Raw genomic sequence first — 17870 nt, forward strand, 5'->3', positions numbered from 1 at the left:
CTTAAGGAATTAAAAAAAAAAAAAAAAGCACAGTAATGCATACAACGTGTGCAATGTGAAGAGACCACGGTGATGCTTCCGACAGCACGATCGCAAATCCTACAGTAGCACATGTGAAGCGCAAATGCAGTGCCCCCTCCTTACCCCGTCCTGTATGCTGCAATGCATTGTATTTGTGGACAGTGCAAAATACTTTCAATTATCGTCTCATTAACTGGGTCTTATTTTTTAAATACTATCTTTTTTTTTTTAAATAATAATTTCTGGAAAATCACCTTTCTTGGTGCTCAGCAATGCCGGCATGTAAAGCAGCAGTCACCATTACAGATTTTAGAGCTAATACAAGGGATGCTCAACTCCAACGCGCAAGACCCCCCCAACCGGTCAGGTTCAGGATATCCCAGCTTCAGCACAGGTGGTTCAGCCAAAGACTCACCTGTGCTGAAGCAGGGACTGATTGAGCCACCTGCACTGAAGCAGGGTTAACCGTAAAACCCAACCTGGGTGAGGTGGGGGGTGGGGGGGCGTCTTGAGGACTGGAGTTGGAGTTGAGCAGCCCTGGCCTAATGCACGCAGGCTGATCACCAGGAAACATGGTTTCAAAGCCTTTGCATGTTTTAAAGCTACAGATGTCTTCAATTTTAATATAAGCAATGAAACAAGGCCATTAAAAAAAATTCTAAATTAAAATTCACCTTCAGTCAGGACTTTTAAAAGCAACACCTCAGTCACTGTACGGCATATCAATTCTTCCAACGTGTGTAACAAGCAGAAAATAAGCAACATGAACGTCACTCTCCTGTTGGTAAAACCTATTCACAGAGAAAGGGCTCGCCTGAAGTGTGGCCGTTCTGTCTGTTAAGAACCGGTCTAGGACATTTGGACGCAGTAATTTCACCGCGACCAAATGACCGCTGGTGCTCGGACGCAACTCACCTCTCTGCTGGGACACGCAGTCTCTGGCCGCTTCACCGATAAGGTAAGTTCCCAACTTTAACCCTTACCCTAAAACCCCTGAATACTAGTGCTACCCCTTAGCCTACAAACATTAACCCCTTACCCTAAAACCCAGAACACCAATGTTACCCCCTACCCTAAAACCCCTGAATACTAGTGCTACCCCATACCCCATAAACATTAACCCCCTACCCTAAAACCCCGGAATACTAGTGCTACCCTTTACCCCATAAACACTAACCCCTTACCCTAAAACCCCTGAATACCAACGCTACCCCCTACCCAATAAACATTAACCTCTTACCCTAAAACCCCGAACACCAATGTTACCCCCTACCCTAAAACCCCTGAATACTAGTGCTACCCCTTACCCCATAAACATTAACCCCTTACCCTAAAACCCACGAATACCAACGCTACCCCCCTACCCTAAAAACCTTGACCCCTTGTTAATTCCCTACCCCAACCACAAAACCCCCTAAAACTTGCTTTATGATGGGAGCAGGCGCCAACGTGTCCAGCGGGAAATCCGCTGCAGCAGAGCGTCAGTCTGCGGCCAAACTCCGGCGGTCATTTGGTCACAGCGAAACGGCCGTGACCAAGTGTCCCATCCCGGTTAAGCCCGACCTCACTTGAATAATCAAATCCAACAGCAACAAAATCTCAGGCAAAATAAAAGTAACACCCCTCAGCCATACAGCAATGTTCAAGAACACGCACAGTATGGGCTCGTTCACGCCCCCAACAGGTCTCCAACCCTGCACTGCCCTGCACTGCCCCATAATTACATAGTATTCTATGCTTCCTCTGCAGCCAGGGATTCTGGGTAATGACATGCAAATTGTTCACACTTGGCTCCTTACCCAATAAATCGCTGACCCCTTAAAGCTTATTCGTGCTGTTCGCAGGCTCTCACAGCAAAGCCTGTGGAGACTCAAAAAAAGGTTGAAACGTGTCCGAGTAGGTTTGCTGGCCAGGAACTTCTAGGACCCAGGCTGTGCTTTAAAAGGCTTACCAACATTTCTGCACCATACAACATAAGTAATGAGATCTGACCGAACATGCACCATTTCATGTAGGCTTCCTTTAAGGTTGCTATAGCGATGACCTATCACGTTGCCCTCGGACAGTCTGGACCACACCTGCTGGGCTGGACCGAACCCGATACCCATTCAGCAGGAAGAAAAATGAAAACGCAACGCTAAATATATCCCCCAAAAATGAATGAATTCCCAAAGGTACAGAATTTTCAGAGAAGGTTTGTGGTGAGCAGTATCGGGGGGCCGGGTCATCTTTCAGCCACACGACATTAAACATTGCGTTTGTGACCACAGACCATGCATAGTGAAACATTCACCAAAACAGCATCACTTTGTGTTATACCATAATCACTCAAATTGCACGGTCACTCCGTAAAACTGTTAGAGACGAGCGCTGGATTATTTATGATGTTAGTGGTCATGTCATGCAAGCGGAAATCACCAGAGGTTCCTACCTAAAAGCTAGTCATTTTAACACTTTCCCTGCTGGGGAATGGCTGACGTTTACAGCTGGCAAATGGATTGATGAAAGTCCGAATTATCCCTTAACTACACACAAATGGTGGCTCCTTAGAAATAAATATATATATTTTAATATTATTAATAAATATAATGCCTGTTTGAACACTGCACAATATTGGTCACTGGAAAGATGGCAATGGTTACATAAAGCAGTAGTTCAGGTCTGGGAGGTACAGTATTTCCCTACTCCCCATACACATTAGGCCTTATCTACACTCCAACTCACCACTACTAAAGAAACAATCTGCCACTTAAGTAGTTTACCCCTTAGGTCAGGGGTGGGAACGCCAGTCATCAAGGGTCAACAGGTCAGGTAAGACACCTGTGCTGAAGCAGGGATATCCTGAAAACCTGACCTGTTGGTGGCCCTCAAGGATTGGAGTTGCCCCGCCCCCCGCCCCCCCCTTCCTTAGGTACTAGACCTGAATAGGTGAATCAGAAAGTGTAAAAATCTGGCTTTTTTTTTATTCTGCCATTTTATGCTACAGTATATGAAGCACAAGTCCCAGAAATAAGATGCATGTTTTTGTTTTCTTGTACACCAAATATCTTAATAGCAATTTAGGGTTGTACACAATATATATTGTTATATATAAAAAAATGGAATTAAAAGAAAGTCCATGGGTGTGGGATTTACATGTCTGGCTAAAAGGTACTGGTATATTATTAGCACTGTGTAATCGGCAAGCAATATTACCAACTAAAAATCAGCCAAGACCTCATGCCATTCTTATTTGTGCTGCACGCTCATGCGAATTCACCCACAGGGAACTTGCAACAGGTTCCACTCAAGCTGATGGTATTAACTGTTGCTAGGTGAACAAACACACACCTTTATCTTGCATTTGCTGGCTTAAGCGGGTGTCCTTCGGCAGCCTTGACCTCTCACTATTGGGGACAGCAGCTCTTGAGGGTGGCGAAGGGACGCCTCTGGACTTCGTGGGTCTCATGTAACCTTTTAACTGTTCTTGTGCCTTGGTGTTCTCAGACTTACTGAAGCTTTTTTGTTGAATGCCTGAACATGACGGTGTCTTCGTTTGGATAGGATCCTCGGTGGGCATCGCTTCAACTTTGCTTTCAGAACCATCTTTCATGGTCTCTCTTAAATCCAGATCCTTCAAAGCAGTAGTAGTGGAGCAAGTTTTATCAGTAGGTTTGTTCTCCTGATCTGCCAGAACAGGTTTGGGAAGATCACCTTTATCTAGTTTACCCTCCAAAGAGATGATATGAACCAGCGGTTTTTCTTCAAAATCTAGCTCCTTGGTAATTTTCTGTGCATAGTGTACTGAAGTTTTAGTCCCAACCGGATTATCTTCCATGGCAAGTGTTAACTCTGAGGAAGATAACTGAATTACAGGGTTCATGCTTCTGTCCTGTACAAGAGAAGGAATGGTGACTTTGGGTACAGCAGCTACACTTTCTAAGTTGGGGTGGGGCCCTGAAGAGGAACATTCCACTATCTTCCCTGAAGAACCAAGAGAGGCCTCCACACCTAGAACAGCTGGTAACTTTGAACCATCTGCCTGAACATCCAAATTACCAGGAAGCTGAGAAAAGGGGATCTCTGGCACGCACGATTTATCAAAAGGCTTTTTGGTTTCAGATTGGGCTTCTTTAACAGACACAATTAAATGATCATTTTTAACTCCAAACTGATCAGCTGATGTAAATGGCGTGCTTTCAACTTGCTTTACTGTGGTAGCTCGTTTAGCTTTTCCATCCATCGGGGTCGTGATGGGGGTGTCTGTAGCATGCCCACTGTTAGCAGTAGAAATGCTTATATTCTCTTTATAGTCTAATGGTGGCCCCACATCCTGAGACTTCATTTCAACAAAAGTTGGAGGTTCCCACGAGTCAGTTTTGATCTCACTAAGTTCATCAGTAGAGCGTTTGATTTCCTTTTTGCGCACCGTTGTGTGTTTGGCGGCAACACCAGTGGTACCTGCTGTAAGTATTAAGATATCTTCATTGAGCTGTTTGATCACATCATCGTTTGTTGATTTTTCCAATGTGCTGGTTGCGTCGGCCTTGTCCTCCTTTACACATACTGTGGGGGAGAACGGCAAATCTCTTGTCACAGCCAACTTTTCTGTAAGCTGTATCATTTCACTTTCTTTCACCTCTTTAGAATGACCTGTTAATTCCATTTGCAGGCATGGCGGTATAACAGGACATTTAGGTGCATCTAACGCAATGTCATCAATCACTTTGCCTTTATCCTTATCCCTACATTCCTCTACCTCTCCTAAAAGAGTGCTTTGTTTTTTCTCTGAACTGTGTGGACGCTTTAAAGACCCACGCTCAGCTTTCTTGCTCCCAGAGAACCCAGGTTCTTTAGTCCTGGACGTCACCTCTATCGTACTCTCAAACCCTTCCGTGCTGTCAAAATATTGGTTCTTGATCTCTGTTCCTTGATCAGCAACGTCACTAGTTTCAGTGGGTGTTGCACTGTTTGCCTTTACTTTTGATTTGCCTCTCCTGCTTTTCACTTGGCGCTCAAAAGAGAAGCAGTCATCAATAAGGCATTTTTTATCAACACCCATATCACTCAAAATGGGACATGGTTGCTCAGCTGGAACGATCTTGTTCTCTGCATTAACGGTCTGCTCTGCACAAATGCTTTTACAGTCCAGGCTTTTATCATAAGATTCATTTTTAACAGTCTCTTCCTTCACTTCTGCTTTTGGTGCTCCCTGTTCTAAATTAGCAAAAAGTTCTGTGCGCTCCGGCACAGGACGTGAGCTCTTCCTTCTTTTATCACTCTCTCTTTTAGGCTTCTCCCATTTTACTGAAACAGAAGGCTGTATTTTACCTGAATCATTGTCTAGCACTTGAACTAAGGGGCTATGCTCCTCAATCTTTTCTTTTGCTGCAACAGGAATGCTTTTGGTGTCTGCAATATTCATGAGCAGTGGAACACTGTCTGTTATCTCATCCTTATCTGCCTTAATCTTAAAGCCCAATATATTCTGATCACATACATTTTTAACCCACATACTGTTATCAACGTCAGTAGATTCTGGAGGTTCTGCTATGATGGGCTTAACTTTTGCTTTGTCTTTCTTGCTTTTCACTTTATGCTCAGTAGCCGTATTTGTAACCTCTGCATTTTTATCTGCTGGAAATCCTTTATTACCCAGATCACAAGAAATGGGAGAAAGCTTCTCACCTCTAAAAGTCTTATTTTCTGGATTTACTGGCTGCTCTATGGGAACCCTTTTAGATTCCAAACTGGATTCAGGAAACCCTACTACTCCAGTTTGTCCCTTCTCTAGTTTTGATGGTCGCTCGGGGAGTGAACGTCTGCCTTCATCCCTCTTTTTAGGTTTATCCCATGTTACTGCTGCAGCTGTAGGCAGCGCTTTATCAGCATCAGTCAGACATGGGTTATGGTCTTTAGCCTTTTCTTTTGCTCCTTCAGTGCTTCCCAAATGAAACGGAACATGCCCAGAAGAACATTCCGCTTCATTTCCCCCCCAGATAGACTCCGCACTTGCTGGAGGTTTAACTTTAGTTAAAGGAGATTGCCTAACCTCACGTCTCAAATATGGGCATTCGATGAGGCCCGTGTCAGGATTTTCCCTTTTAACCTCCACTGGCACATGAACTTTGATTGCCTGTGAAAGCGGGGCCTGAATCTCTGAATGCCCTCTCTCTTTAAGGGGGGAGGTTACAATTTGTACAAGAGTAGAAGAATCAGAATTGGGTGGATCTTTTCTCTCCACAATATTTTCTGGGACCAGCTTTAGTGTCTCTTGTGATTGCAAAGCGGTGTCACCTTCCGTTGCTTCAGCATCCTTCATTCCTTTTTCTACTATTTTAAGATCATCATGGGGCATTTTGACATCTTCCCTGGCTATGGCTTGCGCTGCACTCACTGCAATATTTTTGACTGGTTCATTTCTTGGCACCATCTCTTTGCTTGCATACTCGTTTGGTTGGGTCTTTTGCTTCTCCACAACTTCAGCTGTCAACACAGGAGGGATGTCATATTTTGGCACATCCGACAAAAGTGTATGCGTGTTGGCATGTATGTCATCTCCGCCTGACGCCTCTGATGCTTTTGGCAGAAGGTTCTTCTTTTGCCTGGATTTCTTCTTTTTTTTCTTTATCATTGTTTGAGCGCCTTCAGGATCCCAACCTTCAGCTTCTCTCCTGGTCTCAATGATATCATGTGCCTTTTTATGCAGAGCTTTAGCTCTAGAGGCCAATCCATCAGCATAGTCACAGTCGGCAATTGATGGGTTCAAATTCTGCCTACCTAAAGGAGCTTCAGCGGAGACACCTACAACCGGCACTGCTGCAGTTTTTGTTCTGCCAAATCGGCGGTCACTTGTTTTGTAAGCTTGCTTTATGGGTGCTGTAGGTACAACAGGAACACGTGAGGTTTGCTAAACTAGCCCAGCTGCTGCATGTTCAACAGGAACGCACATCTCAGTTTTAAATTCTAGATACTCAATCAGATTAAACTTTAAAGAAATAATGACCATTTGGTCCAACTAGGCAACTGTTTTGACTAACTTATATAGCGTACAGGGCTTTCTTGATGCATATCCCAACGAGTGTTTAAATCTATTAATGCATCCACCTCAGTCTGGAAGCTGTTCTTTGGACTGACCAAATATTCTTACTCATTACTCTTACACTCACCCTCACTCCAAAAGTAGACAACGTGTTGTCCTTCACAGATCTTTTGGTGTAAATCAAGAACCAATGTAACTGCTCTTCTCTGGTCTGACCAAACCTTAGTGAAGGCCTCAGTATGGAGACATATTTTATCCAGTCTGGATCACTATTTCCAAAAGCATCCAGACCACCTCAAGTTTGTATACCAAGTGATTAACCCAAAACAAAATGGTATATTAAGGAAAAGTAATGACTATAGAAGATGTCTAGCAACATCGTGCAGAGAATTCCAGCAAATACAACATTACTGTTAATACTGGCTTAATAGATCATACTCCTTATCTGGCAGTAACAAATGTTTTTAGTCCCAAGCTGCCAATATTCTCTGTCAGACTTTTACCTGGGGTACTAAAATCCTAGAAGTATGTACACAAATCCAGGCATGGGCAGCAACAGAAAACACAATCAGGAATATGCATAACCAAAATCAATGTGGAAAAAGAAGGAAAATGAACAAAAGCAATGGTTGAAGTTGAATGTATATGCAATCATATTAGCAGATTTCCAATACGATTACCTGGATTAGGTAATATTTCTTTGATTCACAAGAAGGCAATTTAAAAAAAACCTTTACCTTGAGCTTCCTGAAGAGAATCAGAATGCTGAATCTGACAATGCTCTTTGTCCTTGTCGGAGACGTCTGGACTTGGGGCTGGCTTTTCTGCCTGGCTTCCTTCAGTAACAGGCACTGGCTGCTCAGTCTGGATTTCTTCATTAGAGGGGGCTGGCTTATCCGCTTTGCTTTCTTCAGCAACAGGGACGGTCTGTCCTGTCTGGACTACTTCAGCAAGTTTTTCCATCTGGCCAACTTCCACAATAGAGACAGCCGCTTCCATTTTTCTTTCAGCAAGGACGGGTTTGTCCGCAACGTCGGGTTTGTCCGCACAGTCAGCAAGGATGGGTTTGTCCGCAACGTCAGCAAGGATGGGTTTGTCCGCACCTTCAGTAAGGATGGGTTTGTCCGCACCTTCAGTAAGGATGGGTTTGTCCGCAACGTCAGCAAGGATGGGTTTGTCCGCACCTTCAGTAAGGATGGGTTTGTCCGCACCTTCAGTAAGGATGGGTTTGTCCGCACCTTCAGTAAGGATGCGTTTGTCCGCACCTTCAGTAACGATGGGTTTGTCCGCACCTTCAGTAACGATGGGTTTGTCCGCACCTTCAGTAAGGATGGGTTTGTCCGCACCTTCTTCAGCGTTTTCCAAATTTTCTGCCTGGACAACTTCAGCAAATGGGACAAGTTTTCCTATCTGGATTTCTTCAGTAGATGGGGGTGTGTCTTCTTTTAGGCCTACTTCAGTTACCATCAAGTCTTCTAAAAAATAAAATAAAAGCAGTCATATATAAAGTTAGGTATTTAGATAAACACATTACAAAAGTACAGATAGGCAATAAGATCCATAAACAGAAAGGCGATAAGATCCACAAACAGAAAACACAAAGTAGTGTAGAAATTAGACCTCCGTAAAGGGCATGTTCCCTAATTTACGTCAGGCCATTAAAGAAGCAATTCCGCCCATAATAGAAACACATTTATTTAGTACAGTATTTGGACCAGTCTCCCGGAGCTGGAGACACCATTATCACTTTTGGATTAACATTTTGTGGTGCAACTCCTAGTTGACAAACATTTTGTCAAGAATTTAACAATCTAACGTGCTTACCTAAATGTACCCCCATGGGACTGTGCAGGCTGTTTTGGAAATGAAGCAAGCTTAGTTTTAGTTCATGTATTTTTTAGCATGAGGAGGGAAGGGCATGTTAAGTGTTTCCTCTATTCTTTGCCTGTGCAAGCTTTGAACTCAAAGTGCTATTGCACAGAAGGGAGTAGCAAGAGTAACTCAAACCCCTCCCAAGTCTCAGCTCATCATGGAAACATTTTGTAGAGGCTTATGGGTGTCTCATGTGGAGCCCTGAACACAACCTTGCTTAAAGTGGAAAAGGACGACTACGGTTACATTTGCCTCACTGACATCGCAATCAATTTCATTGCTCCGAGGACCAATGGCACTCTGGGGCCGCAGCCTTTCTGGGTCCCAAAGGGTTAAACACATTTATACTTGACAAGATTAAATAGGCTATTGTTGGTCTAAGTGAAGAAAGAAAAGATGAACTTAATTGAACGCAAAATCGGATTCCTATTATATTTGAGGTACAGATAATGGAAGAATTAGTGGGGGCAACAAGAGACGAGTAAACAGTCGAGTATGAAAGCACATGGAAAAAAGCAGGCACAATCGTCATTCTGTTGCCAAAAATACAGGCTTCAAATAATCCAAATTTATGACCCAACATCAAGTCACAGAGTGAGGTGGAAAAATGAGATGAACTCAACCAACTTAAAGGAAAGATTTGATTTATTTATTAATAAAATGGTTTACCAGGAAGTAATACATTGAGAGTTACCTCTCGTTTTCAAGTATGTCCTGGGCACAGAGTTAAGACAAATACATGGTTACAAATACAGTTGTGGGATTTCAATGTAAAGATTGGTGTGCAGCAGAAAGACAAAGCATCAGTTGGTAAGTATAGTTACGGCAAGCGGAATGAACGTGGAGAGATTGGTAGAATTGTCAGAATGTGAAAACTTCTACATCATTGATTCATTCTTCAAGAAGAATCCAAATAGAAAATGGACATGGAGTGGACCCAATGGAACCAAGAATGAAATTGACTATATCCTAAATAACAAGAAACATGTGATGAAGACGGCAGAGTCCTTCAATGCTTTGACAGAGTGATCCCGGATTAGCTCGCTGCAAATTACATATGAATCTGAAGAAGGCAAGACGAAATGGGATTCAAAAGTAAATGAAAACCCGTCACCCTCTTTGAGAAGCTCTGCCTAGGTGCAGACTCCCACCAGAGGTTAATCTCGGAGCTATATGGACAATTTTCCTTTTCAGCTGCAGAATCTCAAGGCAAGCTTAATTTTATGAAAAAAATGGGAGAACGACCTGGGGGAGGAGTTGGAAGTGGATGACTGGGAGGAAATTTGAGAGTGTTTGCTCAACTATCCGGGAAAACACATATAAAAGTTATGACTCGTTGGTACAACACACCAGAGAACATAGCTAAATATGTCCCAGGATACTTCCCCCTATGCCCCAAAGGCTGCGGTGAAGTTGCCACCCTCCTTCATATGTGGTGGTCCTGCCCAAAGGTGTATGATCTTTGGGGACAGGTGAAATCCTGGATCCAACAGATTCTGGGCTCAGAGATCCCCAAGGACCCTTGGTTGTTTCTTTTAAACAAACCACTCCAGGACCGTACAAGGGCTACAAACAAACTAATTACTCATATCTCCTCGGCGACAAGATGCGCCATTGCGAGTCTATGGAAGCAGGACAAACGCCCATCAATTATGTCCATTAGAAACAAGCTGTGGTTTATCTGTATGTTGGAAAAGTTGACGAGCTTCCTTAATGATACATACCAAAATTTCCAGAAAGTCTGGTTCCCCTGGATAGTTGATGCAGGTAGTCTATATATAGACCCGGACTCTGATCTTATAATCCCCAAGAACGTTTATCCCCACTCTTCTCTCATAGAAAGTTTAGTTCTCCCCCTCCCCCCCCAACCACCCATAGAATATCTATTATGTCCCTTTAGTATCTACCTGGGGCCCTCAGACTGGTATCTCCAATCCTGTTAAATAAGCGCTCATCTGTTACTCACTCCCACCACTCGACCTCAAAACTGTTTCAAGTATCTATAATTGTCGACCCACCAGGCTGCCGTCTCACCCCCTTCCCTAACTGTCTTTTTATTTTTTTATCCTGAGCAATGGGGCTATGCTAACTATCCTCATCCACAAGAAAGGAGACAGACATCAAGAACTACAGAACAGTCAGTCTACTTCCAATCACGTCAAAGATTTTTACGAAGATATTAATCGGCTGACACAGACCCTGGACTTCTCAGCCTGCAGAAAAAACAGAATTTCACAGTGGCTATAACACAATGGATCACATCCAAGTTGGACAAGAACAGATTTCCCAAAGTAATGAATATGATCTACCACCGATTCGCAGATTCTGAAAAAGCATTTGATTCTGTCTACACCTCAGCGCAGGTCCTAAACGCATTAGGGCAGTGTTGAAGCAGCGTGCATTGATATTATAAAGAACATTTACAAGAATGCCACAACAATCATTCTATTACATAAAGATACAAGCAAGATAAGGACCAGCAAGGGAGTGCGGCAGGGAGACACCATGTCACCAAGGCTTTTCACAGCAACACTTTTTGGTTCAAAATATTTGGCTGGTAAGAAAAAAGGAATCAAAATTAAAAAAAAAAAATTAAAAAAAAAAAAATGTGAAACTTGAATCACCTACGATTTGCAGATTATATTTTTGCCACGAGTCAAGAAGACCTCCAGCCACAAATCTGAGAACTCGTTGAAGCAAGAAAATGGCTATCCATACAAATCTAAGCAAGACCAAAGTGATGTTAAACAAAATGTGTCAACTCTGCAAAGACCGAAATAGCATAGAGCCAGAAGCCAAAAACTGGGTCTACCTTGGCCAGCCAGAAACAATGGATGGGAACCCTTTAAATGAAACCAACAGGAGAATGAAGATCGGATGGAGCGTATTAGGAGGAAACAAGAGTATTTCAAGGGAACCTTCACTGCGCCTCGAGGAAAAGTTTTCGACCAGTCTATTCTGCACGTGCTCAAGTGGATGTGAAACCCTAAATGCAAAGAGAATTCAGACGCTTCACACAACTGAACGTATGGAGAGATGTATGCTGGGTATTAAAAGAAACAGGAAATATGATGAACGGGTTCGACACAAAACAAGCTGTGACATCACAAGAGTGAATTAAAATGGCAGCGGGTCGGACATATCGCAAGATGAAATTACCACCGTTGGAGAAAGATGGTACACGATTGGATTACAAGTGAAATTAGCAGACCAAGACTACGACAAAAAATAAAATGGGATGAAATCAGATGATTAGTTGGAGCAACGTGGAGAAAAGGCTTGCAACAGCAGTACCTAGAAGATCCTTGGAGGGGCCTTCATTCAGGAATGGATCAACAAGGGCTGAAGATTATTATACTGTAGGTTAATGCTGTATTCCACCAGAATGGAGTTTGTCTTCTCATTTGGCAAACTGGATCAAAGCATTAAGGACCACTGAGAAGTATGTATAGGTCAGTCCCGATTTGCAGCCTAGAAGACAGCAGACTAAAGTGTTTTTCCACTATGTCCCAGAGAACAACTCACCTGTATGCCCCAGAAGAGATTGTGAAGGCTGAATTAATGATGGATCTGTGTGTTTATGCTCTTCCACGGGTGTAACATTTTGTGCATCCACATCTAGGTCTTCTGGTGTCTTAATATCGATTACGTAATCAGACGGCTCTTCTAATGCAAAATGAAAATTATTACACCTCTGTACAGACAAGACACTGCATTCCTTTCATAGTGTTAGGGTATATGTCTAACCTGCATGCTGTTCCTGAGAATTTGTTCCGTCCGTCTCTGGGGAAGATTCATTTACTGTGAAGTCTTGTACAACAAAAGCAGCGTCAAAAAGTAATGTTTCTGGGGTACTTTGCTTTGATTCTGTTGATCCTTCATGTTCTGAAACTTGAATAGAATGAGGGAAGACCTGTTAAGTTACCACGTTCCACATATTCCATTAATTAATTTTTTTAACAGTAAACATTTTGCACACGTAGAAAGAACCCTTCAAAAATACTTAAAATAAATTAAGTAAAGTTAATATGTCAATATTAGAAGCACAACATCATTAAAGCTGCAGTTCAGTCAATATCCTGCATGTGTGTTTTTTTTAATAAATCAGTACTGTAGTAAGAAAAAATACTTTTAGCATTTTCTGTTTTTAAAAAAACAACTTTGAAAGACCAATTTTCTTGTATTCTATTTTAATAGCCATTTGCTAAGGCACTGCCCCTTCATGTCCTGTCACAAGCCCTGGCACACCCCTTTGTCAGCCCTGCCCTCCCTCTAGCACATGTCAGTGGAAGCTCATGAATATTCATGAGCACTCCTGCACTGAGTGACAGAAGCAGAAGAAAAACATATCCCATATCTAAAGATCTTGCCAAATTTTGCCGATCAATACATGGATAACGAATTGACCGGCAGCTATACAGTTCTTTAGGTAATTAGCGATTGCCCACATGAAACTATTGAAGTAAAAAAATGAACAAAAAAAAAAAAAGACTGAACTGCAGCTTTAAAAGCTTATAGTAGCCATATTTGTCCCAGAAAGAGCGAGATATTTCATAGGCCGATATGTTACGCCATTGAAAGATATCACAATCATACAAATGCATAAACTTTTGAGACTTCAGAGGTCTATCAGATGTGATCTCTAAACTTAAGATGGGAGGATCAGATCTATAGCGCACTAGGTTCATCACAGAGGTTCTCATGTGAAGGAGGCGTTCATAAGATGAGAATACTGTAGCTGGAATATTGTCCTCTTGTGAACTGCAGCATCTGCTCCAATGAGGATACTAGAAACAAACGTGTCCTCTCTTCGCAAGTCCTTCGTCAAACAAAACATAGACTGACTGGGACACTGAACGTGCTGTAAGGATAACCGGGAAGAAACCACCACTGAAAGACATTGAGGACCAGCAACTAATGGTCACGGAGGATGATAAATCATTCACAAAAGGATGAACTACCCCAGATACAACATATCTGACCCGGAACACCAGTTGGTCAGCACGTTACTACCAGGACATTCTACTAATGATTTATCATTATTAGTTCTGAGAGAACAGAATGGCATAGGGACGGAAATATCTATTTTGGACTTTGGGAAAAATGGCACGATTCAAGACTGGATTCAAGACTGCTACAGAAACCTTTAACACCTACAGCACATGCAAGGGTACAGGATCGAAAGCACACACCGATACTTGATAGTAATACCTCTATATGCTTATCCTCCCAAAACCTCATCCACAGATAAAAACCAGAGGTCAATATCCCAGATACAGCATGCTAATATCCTGAACACATTCACAGATTAAACCCCTGCTGTGATTAACCTCCTGTCCTATCTGACGAAGAGACCACCCCTGCAGTCTGAAGCTGATACACAATGAAATCTTGTACGACTGAAATTATGGTCTAAAGTTATAACAAACTACAATATATTCCAAACGACAAAATCTAGACCAAAAGTTATAATTAGGAAGAATAAAAAATAAATAAAAAAAGGGGGGGGGGGGGAGGAGGGGGTGGAATGCAGAAGAACCGCCCGGCATGTGTAAAACAAGGCATAACTAAAAAAAAAGTTCTTAACTACAGATGTCGCCCAAATCCCTTTCCTCGGAGCCACAGGAGAGAGTTTTCCTGAAGCTCCGGGGAAGGTGATGGCCATGGGCAGCAGCAGCAGCAGCTTTGTATTGAACCGGCTGCTCACAGCTGCCTTCCCCATGGTCAGTTTCCTCCGACAATTCGGCTGCATATGTATGTTAAAAGGGCCAGTCCCTGCAGTAACATACACAGAAAGTTATTCTGTCATTGCATCGTCCAGCATTGTAAATTAAGGCCTTAAAACATCATATGCAAAAAGCTCAATCATAAATATCACATCATATACATATACATAGGGAGCTAATGCAGAAAAATAGCCCAAAAGTTGCAGCTACAAGTGCTATTTGGCAGTTGTAATCTGAATAGGAAACAAGAAGTGATTGAATGGAGATAATGCCATCTCTGATGAAAGTTTGCTCCCGAGTTCGGCCTTACCCGTCTCCTCAGTGCTGTGCGACTCAGCAGCTTTGGTCTCTCCAGTTATTTCAGCTAAATCACAAACAGCAGAGGCAGGACCTTCTGGCGAATGAAACAGAGCTTCCTCAGCTATCCTGGTGGGTTCTAAATGCACAAGAGGTGTCTGCTGATTAAATGTGAATGAAGCTACAGGACAGCTGCATTCGCCGGGCTATAAAAAGCACAGATCTGAAACCATCCCGGCATGATCACTATTTGATAGCTCATTGCTGCACATTGCAAAGCAAGTAGTTCCAAGCCTCAGTGCAAAGACTGGGGACTTTGTACTACGCACTGGTTCTGAAACAAGGAACATTAAAAACAAAAGTACAACCTTTTCCTGCTCACTGAAACTTTGCAAGTGCTTTTGAAGGTATGTTTCATTACATGGACAACTTCACTATTTCACCATCATAGGAACCAGCAAAGGTTAAAAACAGCTTCTGTACCTCCTAGAGGTTTTTAAAACAGACTCCACCTCTAAGCTCCCCCTAGAGAAGGTGACATGTGACTGTGCGGTGTCACTCCAAAGTATGTTGCCAAGTGAGGCTGCACCATTCGAGTACAACTAACCACCGTGGGAACTGGACTCTGCAGGTCCTGAGGAGGTTTTCACCACAGATCTGAGCCTGCCATGCAGCAACATTCAAAGTGGAAGGGTTTAATTCAGATTAACACAATAATTTGCTCCAGCATTACTCAAAGTGCCACCAAAGTACCAAGTGCCGCATGTAGAACGTTTCGGGCACAAAGAGTCCCAACCTCATGAAGCATACAATCTGATTTTGGTGCCAGAGATACGGTCCTAAGGTCACAAGGAGCAGACACTGGATTTCAAACAGTGTTCGCCCACTTCAAGGAAGGGACATGAACACGAGCTACTCCTTTGGAAATGTTCTTTATAGTGTCTCGCCTTTCCAGGCGCTGCTGAGTGAGCCCTCACCTGTGCTGTGATGTGGGCTAAGTGCTAGTTGCTCTTCTGCTGTCGGCTGCCAGATCTCTGAAGTTGTGTCACTTTTTGTCACTTGAAGAGGAAACCGCATGGACTCGTCGCTTGGTGTGTCGCCTAAGCTTGCTTAAAACCAGATATTTGTGTAACAGGTCAGTCATTTTATTTCTAAGTATAAAAGGCAACAAGCTATTAACTACACAGATTTAAAAAGTGCATTTGTTGGGTAAATCAATGGACATTTTCTACCAAGTTACTGCTCAAGCAACCTACTACCAACGTTCATAGATGATTCACCAAAGCCCATATCAGGTTCTTATGACTTGGACCAGTAATTTAACCAATTAGTATAAGCTAATTTCTGTGTATAGTCAGCTACAGTATCAAACCGCTCGTTTCGCAGTTTCCTCCGCTGAAACAACCTCTCCTCGTTTTCAAAAGAGTAAGTCTCCTGTGTTAATACAGCAGCGAGTTGTACAGTATGCTGTGCTTTTGGCATGCTCGCATGCTACAGGCACAGGGATCCTCTCATACCTGTTTTTTCAGAGGCATCTCCACTTTGCGTATCTCTTTCTTCTGTGTTAGAGTAAGAATCTGTGAGCCAGCCTCCTTCATAGATTTCCTGGTCAGGTGCTGCAGAAAGCAGACAAGTGAGAGTCAGAAGCAATATCTACAGCTCAGCAGCCATCCTGTAAGCGGTGTGAGTCTCCACAAGCAGAGTTACATTGCACAGGGAAATACAAAGTTCACCAGAAATCAAAGCTCCTCTCGGAGGCATGGTAATATGACCTCACCCATATCATTATGCTGAGCATGCAGACTCTATTATAGACAGGTAATACTTGTGTAAACATTGGGTACGATGAAAAGCTTAAGGGCAAAGAGTCTTAATGATGTAATAACTTGAATGTACACAAAGTATTAGGAAAAGAAACAGGCTCTGCCCTGACGGCCGGGCGTGGGGCTTTCTGTTCAGAGAAATGCATCTAAGATCCATTGCTCAGACTGGTTATAGTAAAACATGTCCTCTACCTTTCAGCTACTTACTGAGTGGGCAAGCTCATATTAACCTCTTCAGTGCTGTGGGGTTTTGCCACTGCCAGGCGAAACAAAATGTGCAACTTTTGCTATATATTTGTTTAAGAATGATTCCTGTAAGCAACTTTATATATACACACCTATGAAAATGATAGTGTTTTTTCCCCACTGTTTCATTGCACATCTGACCAAGATACAATGTCGTCTATACCGGTATTAGAATTTTTTTTTTTGACCAACATCATGTTTTAAACAATTTGTGTCAGTGTTGGATGCAACACTTTATTTATAAAGCGCCATTAATGTATATAGCGCTTCACAGCAGTAATACACGTGACAATCAAATAACAAATACAAATAACACAATGGGATGAAATGCTTCAGACATGTGACATTTAGGAAGAGGAGTCCCTACCCCGAATAGCTTACAATCTAATTGGTAGGTAGGAAGAACGTACAGAAACAGTAGGAGGGCGTTCTGGTAAGTGCGTCTGCAATGGGCCAAGCTTTATGTATGAGGTGTAAAGTATCCGCCACAGATCGACTCATATGCTTCGTTAAGCAGGTGTGTTTTAAGGTGGGTCTTAAGGTGGATAGAGGGGGTGCTAGTCTGATATTGAGGGGGAAGGGCATTCCAGAGGTGTGTTGTGCACACTAGCAAACACCACAAAGTGATATTGGACAGCGTTTACTAGAGAGTATAAAAAAAAGTGAATTTGTGATTTAAACTTGGTGTTTTAATAGGTGTGAAGGTAAATAATGTATTTATATACAGGGATAGGATTGGGTATAAAGAGGGCTCATAAACCTCTTGTGAGGACTTGTTTCCAAAGTTTTAATATAGCTATACACATTGTCTGGTTGAGCCATATTAACACTATAATGTGAAACATTGAATTAATTATTTTTACT

General features: G+C 42.6%; 1 protein-coding gene across 22 annotated transcripts in view; it reads right to left on the reverse strand.

Annotated features, from left to right (window-relative positions):
* The window catches only part of MAP4 (microtubule associated protein 4), a 191370-nt gene that overhangs the window by 55926 nt on the left and 117574 nt on the right, over nt 1-17870 (reverse strand). For 16 of the 22 annotated variants that reach the window (XM_075588182.1, XM_075588177.1, XM_075588172.1 and 13 more), the window contains 7 exons: nt 16455-16553; nt 15915-16046; nt 14951-15076; nt 12662-12805; nt 12440-12580; nt 7780-8517; nt 3352-6879 (listed from right to left, as the gene is read on the reverse strand). In XM_075588182.1, the coding sequence (XP_075444297.1) occupies nt 3352-6879; nt 7780-8517; nt 12440-12580; nt 12662-12805; nt 14951-15076; nt 15915-16046; nt 16455-16553 (4908 nt within the window). The remainder of the gene's footprint in view (nt 1-3351; nt 6880-7779; nt 8518-12439; nt 12581-12661; nt 12806-14950; nt 15077-15914; nt 16047-16454; nt 16554-17870) is intronic. The other 6 variants (XM_075588168.1, XM_075588174.1, XM_075588173.1 and 3 more) reach the window with 6 other exon arrangements.

Source organism: Ascaphus truei, chromosome 2 (genome assembly GCF_040206685.1).
Source record: "Ascaphus truei isolate aAscTru1 chromosome 2, aAscTru1.hap1, whole genome shotgun sequence".
Lineage (NCBI taxonomy): Eukaryota > Metazoa > Chordata > Amphibia > Anura > Ascaphidae > Ascaphus > Ascaphus truei.